The sequence below is a fragment of the Heptranchias perlo genome, chromosome 21 (assembly GCF_035084215.1).
Source record: "Heptranchias perlo isolate sHepPer1 chromosome 21, sHepPer1.hap1, whole genome shotgun sequence".
Classification (NCBI taxonomy): Eukaryota; Metazoa; Chordata; class Chondrichthyes; order Hexanchiformes; family Hexanchidae; genus Heptranchias; species Heptranchias perlo.
This window is the reverse complement of record NC_090345.1, coordinates 46957090-46971353: the sequence shown is the minus strand read 5'-3', so window position 1 is coordinate 46971353 and position 14264 is coordinate 46957090. Positions and strand designations below refer to the sequence as shown.

General features: G+C 43.7%; 1 protein-coding gene across 1 annotated transcript in view; it reads left to right on the top strand.

Annotated features, from left to right (window-relative positions):
* Positions 1 to 14264, top strand: part of LOC137340214 (catenin alpha-3-like) — a 1497032-nt gene that overhangs the window by 820124 nt on the left and 662644 nt on the right. Inside the window, exon 8 of the mRNA XM_068002618.1 lies at positions 3746 to 3826. Coding sequence (XP_067858719.1) covers positions 3746 to 3826 — 81 coding nt within the window. The remainder of the gene's footprint in view (positions 1 to 3745; positions 3827 to 14264) is intronic.

Here is a 14264-nt window from a genome sequence, read left to right as displayed (position 1 = left end):
GAGATGTGGCAGCTTCAGTCCATCTCCTGGACTGCACTGTGCCCCCTGGTACCTTACAGTGGCTTCTCTCTGACCTTCAAGGTTGTACTTTGGTGTGGCAGCTGTCTCAGGCACACTTTCCCTACTGTAGCCTCAGGGTGTGCTGGATGCTACTCCTTGGTGTCACTCTGAGGCTGTACTTGCCCTGGATAACCTAGGCATCTGGCTGCCCCTCGCCTTGAACTCCTTTAAGGGAATAGTGATGAATGAACACACTTATCCTGAATCTGTGGCTAGTTCCTGGCTGTCCTTGTGAATCTCACGTCATTGTTTCCCCTCCAGTGCTGCGGAGGCCACTAGCTCTCAGTGCACAAAGCTCTCATAGCCTGAGAGATGACAGCTACTCTGCACTGATCACTTAATTGTCATCAACCAATGGTAAATCTATTGCTAACGGTATAGTATCAGCTGTTCCTTAGTGCTCTCTCACCTCTGAGTCAAGAAGGTTGTGAGTTCAAGCCTCACTCCAGAGACTTGAGCACAAAATCTAGGCTGACACTCCAGTATACTACTGAAGGAGTGCTGCACTGTTGGCGGTGCTGTCTGTTGGATGAGACCTTAAACTGAGGCCCTGTGGATATAGAAGATCCCATGACATTATTCAAAGAAGAGCTGGGGAGTTCTCCCCAGTGTTCTGGCCAATATTTATCCCTCAACCAACACTAAAACAGATTATCTGGTCATTATCTCATTGCTGTTGTGGGACCTTGCTGTGTGCAAATTGACTGCTGCAGTTCCTACAATGCAACAGTAACTACATCTCAAAAATACTTCAGTGGCTGTAACGAACTTTGGAATGTCCTCAGGTTGTGAAAGGCAGTGTATAAATGCAAGTTCTTCCTTCAGAACCAAAGTTAGTTTCTTTCCCTCAGATTTAGCAGACTTGGTTGCTCCTTTTCGGGCATGGGCTACATTCTAGCCTGATGCTGGGACGTCAGGTGCAGTTCCTGTCCTTGGCAGTCTAGTTTGAAGAATGTCATCCCCTTCTCTAACACCTTTAATAGGCTGATAGGCGAGAGCTCGGAGTCTTTTTCGTGGTTGTGTAGAGATGAGTGTGCACCAGCATTCCCCAATAGTATGTTATCTCTGGTCGCCTAGGGAGGCTTGCACACGGGAGTGTGGGATTCAGAGTGTGACTTTAGCTTCCATTTTATCAATTATGCGTGCTTTGAAACCATGACCTGAAGAGAAGGGAAATAACTCATTATGCAAGACCATGGCGCATGAGTTTATTAAAAATAATGCTACGTGTTAATGCAATTTAGTCCCAATTCTTGCTTGACTTGTTATGATCAAATTTTTAAAACAAAACTATCTTTGATATGAGCAATTAGTGATTAAGTCACTGAAACGCTATGTTTTTGTATTTTGCTATCCCTCCTAGGATTTCTCTGTCAACTTATGGATAATTACTCTTTATTTAAATGGAAAGAAGAGAAGGTTGAATTTTCAATGGTTTTCCCCTGCACTCGGTTGCCTGGTGATGAGCGTTCACACTTTCTTAGTGGAATAAGGCCCAAAATTCAGGTTTCTGGGAAGTTGAAAAGCCAAGAGCCAGACCCCACAAACACTGGACTCCCACCCCCAGACGTTGTGGGTACATGCTTGGAGCACTTTTATTTCTGTTTTTCTTTAGATTCTCTGTTTTGGCTTCCCTTTTATTTTTCTTTCATTTTGCTTTTCTCTTTATTTCATTTTTCCTTTGCTTTTCTTTCATGTGTATTGTTCCCATTCATTATTTAAAACAAATCCTTTCATATCTCTTGTTTCACGACTTGAATCCCAGAAATGAGCTGCACCTGCTGTGACGCGTTTGAATCTGATTGTACTAGGACCTATGTAAGCCTGTCAAATCTATCATATCTCTTGATTGGTGCTAGGATCAGAATAAAGGCCTTTCCTGCACCCACCCACCCACCCCCCTTCATGTGAAGTGGTACTCGGAGAGAAGATTGATGCTTCACTTGTGACATATTGGCAATTGCAAAATATATGGCATGCTCTCCCGAGGTTCTAGCATCTGTTAGCAGATATAACAGGGTTAGGTACAATGTAATCACTAATCTGCTCGCTTGCACACAAATGAAATCTTTCAGATAGCTTTTATTGATGTTGGCATCAACCGCACATTGAAGGAATCTTTCTCTTTAGCATATAATATAAAATTACAGCACAGGAGGCCATTCGGCCCATTGTGCTTGTGTTGGCACTGACTCTTCGACTAGATCCTTACACTCTAATCCAGTTCCGTGCTCCTTCCCCATATTCGTTTACATTCTTCCTTTTCACACACTAATCTAATTCTCTTCCAAATGATTTTATAGTCTTCGCTTTACGCGGTAAAACATGGCAACGTCAAGCCATTTTTGTCGCAGTTTGTTTCTGCTGTAAATCATATCGGCCCTGATTTTACTCTTTCCATTTTTTTAAAAACTGGAATGGAGTGGTAGCTAGACCAAAATTGCAAGAATTGACTAAACTCAAATTTAAAATGTCACCCTCGTGTTTGAATCACCCCATAGCCTCGCCCCTCCCGACCTCTGTAACCTCCTCCAGCCCTACAACTCCCCTTTTCCGCCCCCCCACCCCGAACTTTCCGTTTCTCTGACTGGCCTTTTGCACACCCACCCCGGCCACCCCCACCCGGCCCCTTGCCTGACCATTGGCGGCTGTGCCTTCTGCTGGAATTCTTTTGCTGAACTCCTGCACCTACGTCCTGCCTTCTTTCCACCCCCCTTCCTCTCCCGCCCCCTTTCTGCCCCCTGCCCCCTTTCCACCCCTGCAATAAAACCCACCAATTTGACCAAGCTTTTAGTTACCCCTCCTTCTTTGTCTCACCATTTTTTTTCTGATTACATTTCTGTGAGATGCGACATAAATGCAGGTTGTTGATGTTGCCGTTGACTTCCCAGCCAAAGCCCACCTACCCGCTGTACTTTTTGAGTGGGCCTTGATTTAGTTGGAATTGGCTACCATCTTTGATAAAGGCTGCTGCTACAGTAGGTTCCAGAGTGATGAATGAGTCAATATGTTTCCTTCAACAGATGATAGTCAGTCAGTGCTGATGCTATATCTGGTGAACTACCTTTTAATACATTTTCCACTACTCGTGTTAACTCGCAGATATTTCTCAAATGTCCATCTGGTAGTGTTCTTCTGGGCCCTGAATTTACACTATTGGTCACTAGGGACTGAATCCATAACACATTTATTTGAAATTCCTCTCTCCGCTTTGTCAACAGAGGCATCAACCCATTTAAAATAAATAGGTTAACATGTCCGTTAATATAGAGCAGAGAGAAATTTCAGATGAATGCATGAAGTGTTTGTTCGCTGCTGTTTTTTTTATTTGTTCTGGAGGTGTGGGTGAGACTGGCAAGTCAGGGACTGACCCAACCCTGAGTGGGCTTTGAACTTGTAACTGGGATCTTACCCATTGGGAGAGCTACTTAAACGGACTGTGTTTTCTAAACGATGCTTCTCACAGTTGATCCCCCTGATACTTCACAGCCCAAACACAGTGTGCACCAGCAAACTCACTTTGATATTTTCTAACAGCATTGTTTTGGTAGAAATGATACAGTAGATTATATTATCTAAAACCCCAGGTCAGTGTAATGTTCTTAAAATCTGTCTATTTGGTCCAAGCCTCCTTTTAATTGGGTGCTTTAGTGAAACAAAACCAAGCTGTTCCTTTTCTTTTTAGGCTGGACATAAAGAACGAAGTGACACTATCAACGCTGCCATTGATAATATGTGCAAGAAGACCAGACATCTTCGCAGACAGGTACATCTCTCCACGATGGGGACAGTGCTGTTGTTAATATAAGATTCTGATCAAAATAAACACGTCTCCATCATGAGAAGCACGTGTAATTCTGCAACTTGTAATGTTACATTCAAATATAGACATTATTTATTTTAAAATTCATTTTGAGGATGTGGGTGCCACCAGCATTTAAAACCCATGCCTAGATGCCATGAAGAGGTGGTGGTGGGCTACCTTCTTGCTAGGTCACTTCAGAGGGCAGTTAAGAGTCAACCGTGTTGGTGTAGGACTGGAGTCACATGTAGGCCCAGACCGGGTAAGGACGGCAGGTTTCCTTCCCTAAAGGACATTAGTGAATCAGTTGGGTTTTTACAACAGTCAACAGCTTCATAGTCACTTTTACTGATCACGGCATTTTATTTCCAGATATTTTTAAAAATTGAATTCAGATTCTCAAACTGCCACGGTGGGATTTGAACTCACGTTCTTGGATTATTAGTCCAGGCCTCTGGATTAGTAGAACACAAGCAAAATAATGCCGATGCTGGAAATTTGACATGAAAACATAGGATGCTGGAAACACTCAGCAGGTCAGGCAGCGTCTGCGGAGAGAGAAACAGAGTTAATGGGCATTAAATTGGGCCGTGTAGCGCCCGTTGTTTTGGCTCTACATGGCCTCTCGAACATTCAAGATGGCATCTTGACTGCGCACTCACGTTTCCAGCATGTCGTGCGCCAGACGCCATCTTGGTCTAGGTATTAGCGCAGGTGCAAATAAAGAACGCCAGAAGCATGTAAAGTAAGGAGAAAATTGATACAATCAGTGTGCAACGCTGATTTAAAGTGATAAGTCCCAAAATGGTGTCTAACGCTCAACTCAATGCACAGTCTTAACCCCGACCATCTGAACGTGTCTTAGAGTGCCTGGCGGACCCCCATCAGCGCTAATTAAAGGGACCATGCAGGATTTACAGGTTAGTGGCTGGATTACTGCTTCTGACTGCTGATGCATTTGTAACTGTTTTTGGAGGTCTCCTATACTTGAATACTAGGACTAGGGGGCATAGCCTAACATTTAGAACCAGGACGTGCAGGAGTGAAGTTAGGAAATGTTTCTACACGCAAAGGGTGGGAGATGTTTGGAATGCTCTTCCGCGAACGGCAGTTGATACTAGCTCAATTGCGAATTCTAAATCTGAGACTGATAGATTTCTGTGAACCAAGGGTATTAAGGGATATGGGGCTAAGGTGGGTATATGGAGTTAGGTCACAGGTCAACCATGATCTCATTGAATGGCGGAACAGGCTTGAGGGGCTGAATGCCACTGCCACTTGCTGCCTTCTGTTACGCGCTATCTTCTCCTGCAAGAAAGTGGGATGTGTGACTGGGTGATGTGCTTGTTATGGTTGAATAGCTGCCAATGAGTGTGGCCTGTGAGTTGTGGGTGGGCGGCTTGAAACAGTTCTAATGTGTAACAGTAAGAGGAAGCATCTGATTGGCAAAGTTGAGTACTGATGGAAAGAGTTTATTGGTATGTGGGTGAGGGGGGTGTAGTGTGTGGTGCAGTTGGTAGGAGACGCCACTTGACAGTTGACCTCACTCACCTAGACCACTCGCGTCAAAGCATTGAACTTCTTCCTGCACTGCATCCATGTTCATGATGCTGTGCTCCTGGCATTGACTTTGTCCCCCGCTGCCTCCCACTGCCTTTATGGCCATATATCTGGAGGGCCTCTACCATACCCGCCCCCCCCCCCACTGCGGATATAGGATGTCCCTCTTTCTGTCCACCTCTTGCATCAAGCCCTCTGGTACATCATCAGAGAACCTTGGTGCATGCTCTCTTGCAGGCCTGGTACAAACTCAGATCAGAAGATTGGTGAGGCCTGGCATGCAAATTGGAGAATGTGGGATTTAGTAGTGCGCTACTTTTATTCAATGTTTCAACAAAACTCATCAGTTAGGGACCTGCATCTGTGTTTTACATGTGTGATGTCTGATCTTTGTTCAGACTCCGTGCAGACAGTAGACTGTTATTTTCAGCAAATAACAGGTACTGGCTACCTTTAAGAGATTTTTAAGAGACAGCCTGCCTTTAAGAGATTGGGGCTCCCCCTGTTGGTGGAAAGTGTGAATTGTATTGAATCCTCGCGGCAACACTGATTCGGAATGCTGCTTGAAGGTGAATACAGAGCCTGGACAAAATTCTCGTCCTGCCTGCACAGGGGCCATTGGGCGCGGGGGTAATAGTGGATCGTGCTACCCCCGCCCAATAATAGGCCCTAATCAATTTTTTTCCCTCAATGTTTCAGGTTGATGAGCTTGCATCAGAACTGGAAGATGTTAGAGATGAACAGCTTTTAAGCAACTCTGGATTACTAGTCCAGTTACTTAACCATTACACGACCACACCCTCATTCTTTTGACTGACACCTAAAACACAAAAACTGTAAGCTTTTTTTTATATTTAGCATAATGTAATTCACCTCCTACAGCTTTTTATATTATTAGCAGTATTCAAAAGAACACATTTCCTGTCACATACATCTGTAACTAACCTTCCCCGTGAGTGAGGATTGCTGTGTCAAATCTTCTGTAAGTACAAGAGCAGACAGTGAAAAACTGGGTGAATTGTTACTCTTTTCTATTGTACGTAATGTTGTTGAAGTTATTTTGAAAAGTTGTTATATTGATATATTTTGGAGTGTAGATATGATTTGCAAATAAAAATATCAAACCCACATAGCTGAATGTGAGTGAATGCAGAATTCTGAATGTTGCATTTGATTGAAAAATGTGTTTTAAAACCCAATATTGCAAGGGAATTCAGCCCTTTTGATTTTCCAGTATGAATCTTGCCACTTGCAGTGGATATTCTGCACTCCTCTCTGATTTCTTGCTCTCTCTCTTTCTACCTTAATAATGCAAAGCAGTCAGGCAAGTATGGTTTAAAAAGAACTTGCATTTATCATTGAACTGACGTCATTGAGTTGATCATACTATAAAAATCAAACAGACCCAAAGGAAACAGCCATTGCCTCAGCAAACCAAAAGTCACAGGTGTTAAATAATATTTCCCTTAACCGTTCTTTTTATGCTTCCTACATGTTCAGACATACAAATTATAATCTGAATAAAAGTAGTACAAATTATAGCACCTTCCAGAGATAATGAACTAACTCACCTATAAATATCCAATAGATCAGTCTGGTTGGTTGATGAGAGGATGTGTTTATACTCAAAATCAATAACCCAAACATCAAGGAAATTTTACTCAAATTGGCAGCTCGCCTTCTTTGCTTCCAATGCTGCAATACGATTTACTGATACTAAAGAGCTCTTGTTTATGTGGATACTGTGTAAATGTGGGATTTTTCTGATTGTGATCCTCTCCTTGAATATGGTACAGTCCTTCCATGATTTCCTTTCCTAAAGTAAACCCTTTCTCCGTTGATCAGATGCACAGCCCTACTCATGAATGAAACAGCCCCAATCACTCAAAACTTTCGCACAGTAAACAAACAATGCTGACTGTCAAATGCAAACTTTCACCTTTTTATTATTATTCATTCTCGAGATGTGGGCATCGCTAGCAAGGCTGGCGTTTATTGTCCATCCATCCCTAGTTGCCCAATGTTTGATATAACTGAGTGGCTTGCTCGGCCACTTCGGCGGACAGCTAAGAGTCAACCACTTTGGTGTGGGACTGGAGTTACATGTTGGCCAGACCAAGTAAGGAGGGCAGGTTTCCTTCTCTAAAGGACTTGCCACACCAGCAACAATACGGGGTAGAAATTCAGCACCTGTGCTCACCAGCCTGTGATTTTCCCCATATTAAATTGAATAACAACCTGTGTCATAAGAATTCAAATACAATTCCCTGTTTTGGTGGGGTGATAATAAAAGGCATGTTTAACCTAATTAGCCCAGGTTTATATGTAAAGGGCAATTGCAGCAGAGGTCGAATTTAAGGGAGCACAAGTGGAAGATTGGGTATGTTTGCTTGTATTTGCCTAATGTTCGATGAATATTGCATTTGTACCTTCCAAGATTGTCGCGTTTGAAGTGTGAGGTGAAGTTTGTTTCTAATAATCTACTTTTGCATAATTTTATCTCTAGTAGAGTCCATCAATTCTCTTAAAACAGCTTGAAAACGAGGAGTATTAAAGTGTGTGGGGACTGAGCAGAAAGTGGGATTAGTGTCTCACATTGCTGAGTGATTCAGCCTCTAATTATTTATTCCCACTTTCAGGGGGATTAGAATTAGTGCATGAAGATGCTGCATAATATCTTCAATTTAGAGCTCATCAATATTATCCCTATTGCAAAATGATTATGCTCTCCCAAATTAATAATGGGATTTTTTTTTAAGCTACAGAGAAGCCTATTTTCTATTTTTGTCTCATCTGTGTAACAGGAGGGACTCCTGTGGTGTAGTAAATGGCAAGCAGATCATACACTGTTCGATAACAATAGGAAGGTTATTCCAAGTAACACAGTATTATTTTGTTGGTAAGGTGAAGCTGTGTTTAATGGCCTGTCCCTTTTTAAGTTCACAAAATCTAATTGCTGTAAGTAAACACAGCCTGAGGTCAAGCAGAGTTTAATTGCGGTGTGAAGGAAGTCCGCAGACCAGAAGGTGCCTTAAATTCTGTGAGAGAGAAAAAAAACAGCTTGAAGTTATTGCCTTTCTTTCTCTTTTTCCTGCACTTTTGACATTTTAGAAACGATAATCCGGGATAGAATTAACAGTCACTTGGATAAGGGTGGATTGATTAGGGAAAGCCAGCACGGATTTGTTAAAGGCAAATCATGTTTAACTAACCTGATAGAGTTTTTTGATGAGGTAACAGGGAGGATAGATGAGGGCAATGCAGTTGATGGATATGGACTTCCAAAAGGCGTTTGATAAAGTGCTACACGGTAGGCTTATCATCAAGATTGCGGCCCATGGAATAAAGGGGGCAGTAGCAATATGGATACAGAATTGGCTAAGGGACAGGAAACAGAAAGTAGTGGTGAACGGTTGTTTTTCAGACTGAAGGGAGGTGCACAGTGGTGTTCCCCAGGGGTCAGTGCTGGGACCACTGCTTTTCTTGATATTAATGACTTGGACTTGGGTGCACAGGGCACAATTTCAAAATTTGCTGATGACACAAAACTTGGAAGTATAGTGAACAGTGAGGAGGATAGTGATAGACTTCAAGAGGATATAGACAGGCTGGTGGAATGGACGGACACATGGCAGATGAAATTTAACGCAGAGAAGTGCAAAGTGATACATTTTGGCAGGAAGAGCGAGGAGAGGCAATATAAACTAAAGGGTACAATTCTAAAGGGGGTGCAGGAACAGAGAGACCTGGGGAAATATGTACACAGGTCATTGAAGGTGGCAGGGCAGGTTGAGAAAGCGGTTAAAAAAGCATACGGGATTCTGGGCTTTATAAATAGAGGCATAGAGTACAAAAGCAAGGAGGTTATGATGAACCTTTATAAAACACTGGTTTGGCAACAACTGGAGTATTGTGTCCAATTTTGGGCACCATACTTTAGGAAAGATGTGAAGGCCTTAGAGAGGGTGCAGAAAAGATTTACTAGAATGATTCCAGGGATGAAGGACTTCAGTTATGTGGATAGACTGGAGAAGCTGGGGTTGTTCTCCTTAGAGCAGAGAAGATTGAGAGGAGATTTGAAAGAAGTGTCCAAAATCATGAGGGGTCTAGACAGAGTAGATAGAGAGAAATGTTCCCATTGGCGGAAGGGTCGAAAACCAGAGGACACAGATTTAAGGTGATTGGCAAAAGAACCAAAGGAGACATGAGGAAAAACTTTTTTACGCAGCGATCTGGATATGATCTGGAATGCACTGCCTGAAAGGGTGGTGGAGGTAGATTCAATCGTAGCTTTCAAAAGGGAATTGGATCAGTACTTGAAGGGAAAAAATTTGCAGGGCTACGGAGAAAGGGTGAGGGAGTGGGACTAGCTGGATTGCTCTTGCAGAGAGCCAGCACGGGCTCGATGGGCCAAAGGGCCTCCTTCTGTGCTGTAACCATTCTATGATTCTGTGATACTATGCGTGGATAAAACATTGAGACCACCGCATGGTGCAACATTAGCAAAGTAGCCTGCAAAATACTATCCCTCCATCTTACTCCCCTCCCCAACTATTTGGAGCTGCAACCTGGTGGCTGCTAAAGGAAAAGGCCTCCTTTGCCCCACAGAATTGTTGCACATCCTGTCACAAACTCACTCTGGCTCCTCATAATACTTAAACGCTCTGCATCCTCTCGCACCAGGGGCAATGTAGCCTGGCCATTGGGCTGCTCCTCATGTTACTTGCGAATGCTGAAAGCATACGAACATACAAAATTGATGGGCAGGAAAAGACCAGCTGGTCCATCAAGCCTGCCCACACTCATGAATGCTGGAGCTTCGTGACGAGACACTTCCTCCCTGCAGCCATGTAATCTCCTGGGAGAGGTTGAAAAGCCAGAGAAAAAAACCCAGGGCCAATAAGGGAAAATATACCCTGGAAAATTCCACTCCGACCCCCTCGAGTGATCGAAACCAGCCCTGGAGATCACATGGACCAAGTATTATCAATAAAGATAAAGAAGATTACTTACCTTCCATATGATGCGACTTCTGCCCCAGTCAAGAACCAGGCCAGCTCCCACTTGAAGGTATGCAGAGAGTCAGCACACACCACACCAGCCAGCAACGTATTCCAGAGGCACCTGTTTGGTGTGTTTGTAAAGTGGAAGATTGCGTGGGAAAAAAAAGCAAAAATACCCCAAAACAGACTAAAAAGTAATCATCTATCAATAAATATAGATTAAGATATGGCAGAGCAGGTTGTGTGTCTGGACTGCAGTATGTGGGAGTTTGTGGACAGCGAGAATGTCCCGAACGAACACATCTGCAGTAGATGTCTCTGCCTTGAATCTCTCCGGCTCAGAGTCATTGAGCTGGAGTGCGAGTTGGAGACACTCCGACACATAAGAGAGGGGGAGGAGTATCTGGACAGTTTGCTCCAGATCTCGGTCACACTTCATAGAGATGTACAGGATCAGAATGGGGTTGGTGTGACCGATAGTGTACAGAGTAAGGGGAACCCAGGTGAGATAGAGAACGAGGATTCACGGAAACTGATCCTATCCAACAGGTACAATGCACTTGCTATCTGTGAGGATAAGGATAAAGACTGTCAGAAGGACAGCCAGAATGCTGGAGCAGGAGGCTGTCCAAGGGGAGGAGGAGGAGGAGGAGAAGCATGATGTGGTAATTAGGAGGACAGATAGCATCCTTTGTAAGCTGGTTCGAGAGTCCCACATGGTGTGTTGCCTACCTGGTGTGAGGGTGAGGGACATCTCGAACCAGCTTGAAAGGACATTGGAGAGGGAGGGGGAGGGTCCAGTCATTGTGGTCCACGTTGAGACCAATAACATAGGAATGAGTAGGCAAGAGATCCTGTTCAGAGAGTACTAGGAGCTAGGAGCTAAATTTGAAAAACAGGACCTCAAGGGTTATAATCTTTGGATTATTACCCGAGCCACATGCAAATTGGCGCAGATTAGGGAGGTGAACACGTGGCTGAAGGAGTGGTGTGAGAGAGAGGGGTTCCAGTTCATGGGACACTGGCCCCAGTACTGGGACAGGAAGACACTGTACCATTGGGACGAGCTCCACTGGATGTGCACCTGAAGTGCGTGACCTACGAGGCAAAGGACCAAGTGCTGGAAAGTGGGATTAGGCTGGGTGGCTCATTTTCGGCCGGCGTGGACATGATGGGCTGAATGGCCTCCTTCAGTGCCGTAAACTTTCTATGATTCCATCTGAAACGGGCTGGGACCAAGGTCCTAGCGGATAGGATAGATAGGGCAGTCACTGGGACTTTAAACTAGTAAATGGGAGAGGAGGGCTCAGGTGGAAAAGGTAATATAAATAATAATTCTAAAACAAACAAAAAGGAAGAGAGTAGAGTGATGGTCAGAAATTATGCTTTAGGCACTACAGGTAAAGGGAAAACTAAAAGATGTAAAGTAATTAAATCAGGAGAGAGAAATAAGAAATATGTGAGAAAAACAACATTAGAGCAGAAGGACAGGTTAGGGTGTGTAGCCCAAATAAGTATTCTTTATACAAACGCACGGAGTTTAAGGAACAAATTGAATGAATTGCAGGCGCAAATTCAACTTAGAGGGTATGTCATGGTCGCCATTACTGAGACATGGCTGCAAAGAGGTCAGGACTGGGAACTGAATATTCCAGGTTATAAGGTCTACAGGAAGGATGGGGAAACTGGTAGAGGGAGAGGAGTCGCCTTAGTGGTTAAGGATTAAATTACTTCAATGATATGAGAGGATTAAACGAGAGGTATGCAAGCAGTGGAAACTTTATGGGTAGCATTAAGAAATAGAAAAGGATTTAAGACTGTAGTGGGAGTTGTGTATAGGCCCCCTGGTAGCAGCTGTGAAGTGGCAGAATGTATAAATGCAGAGATTAGACAAGCATGTAGCAAAGGCAGAGTGGTTTTAATGGGGGATTTTAACTTTCATACTGATTGGGATGAGCAGACGAGCTCATGTCAGAAAGGTAGTGAATTTCTTGAGTATGTTGAGGACTGCTTTCTGCAACAATATGTCCTAGAACCAACATGGGGGCAGGCCATGTTAGATTTAATAATGAGTAATGAGCCAGATTTAGTTAACAGCCTAACGGTGCGTGAATATTTATCTAATAGCAATCATAATATGATCGAGTTTAACATTGTGTTTGCAAAAGCGAAACCCTTATCAGCTATAAGATTCTAAATTTAGGTAAGGCCGACTTCAATGGGAAGAGACAGAGACTGTCCACAGTAAACTGGGTAAATCTATTAATGAGGAAAATGACAGAAGATCAGTGGGAGGTGTTCAAAAAAGAATTTAACGTGATACAGAACCAGTTTATACTCCTAAGGGTTAAGAGCTCTCCTTCCAAAAACAACAGCCATGGACGACAAAAGAGGTAAGGGACAAAATAAAATTAAAAGAATCATACGAAAATGCAAAAAATAGCACAGATCCTGATGATTGGGAGAGATACAAAGAACAGCAAATGATGACAAAACAGACAGTAAGAGATGCAAAATGGGAGTATGAAAAGAAACTTGCAAGGGATATCAAAATCAAAATCAAAATCAACACTAAAATTATTACAATTATATAAGGAAAAGAGGGTGGTCAAGAGCAATGTGGGCCCCTTAAAAACTGATAATGGTGATAGTGTAAATGAAAATAAGGAAACGGTGGACATGTTAAATAATTACTTTGCGGCAGTATTTCCAGTAAAGGAAAAGGATAGCATGCCGGACTCCCCAAGGAAACAAATTTTGAATCAGGGACGGGGATTCATTATAATTAAAGTAAGCAAATTAACAATAATGAAGAAAATAATGGCACTAAAGAGTGACAAATCCCCAGGACCAGACGGTTTCTATCCCAGGGTTTTAAAGGAATTAGGTGAGAACAGTGCAGAAGCCCTAACTATAATCTTCCAAAGTTCTCTTGATTCAGGAACCGTTCCTTCAGACTGGAAAATTGCACATCACTCCGCTATTTAAGAAAGGTGAGAGAGAGAAACCAGGGAATTATAGACCAGTTAGCCTAACATCTGGGGCTCAATTTTAGCGGAAAATTGCGGGTGTGAAAGGGGTGAGGGGAGGAAGATCTGAAAATCTCAGAAATCCCATTCGGGTTTGGAAGCCGGCTCCAACCTGACGACTTCCGAGTTTCCCAAGGATGGACTTGTGTGTGCGCGGGTGACCTGAAACCGGAAGATGACAGTTAAAGAGTCAAATGTACCTCATTGAGGTAATTAAGGCACTTTGCTTGTGACAGATTAAGTGATTGTAAAGATTTTTAATTTACCTCGGCGGCTTGCCCACCGCTTCTGATTCACACCTGGGCCGGATCAGGGAAAAAGAAACAAAGTAAAGTAAATAAAAAACCATAGAAGGAAGTAAAAACACAAAATCAACCTACCTTTCCACCCTGCTCCGATGTCCAATATCTCCCTCTCCGATGTCCCCTCTTCACGCCCCCGATGTCACCCTCTCCCCCCTCCTCCCTGATCGTCCCCTCTCCACCCCGACCTTCCCCTCTCCCACCCTGATCTTCCCCTCTCCCCCCCCGATCTTCCCCTCTTCCCCGAGCACTCGATGACGTCTCGCTCTCTCTCTCTTTCTCGCCCCCCCCGGGTTGCAGCTCCTGTCAATCAGGCTGGCTGCTGGGCGCCAAACCCGGAGAGGACATTAATCATCAGCAGTCACCATGCGATCGTGTCGTAAACGGTGAGTTTTGTTTATGCGGGTTTGCCACACGCACCTTCACCGCCCTCCCCCACAACCTGCTGCCAACCCGCCATCATTGGAAAATCAACCCCCTGTTGTCAGGAAATTACTAGAGTCTATAA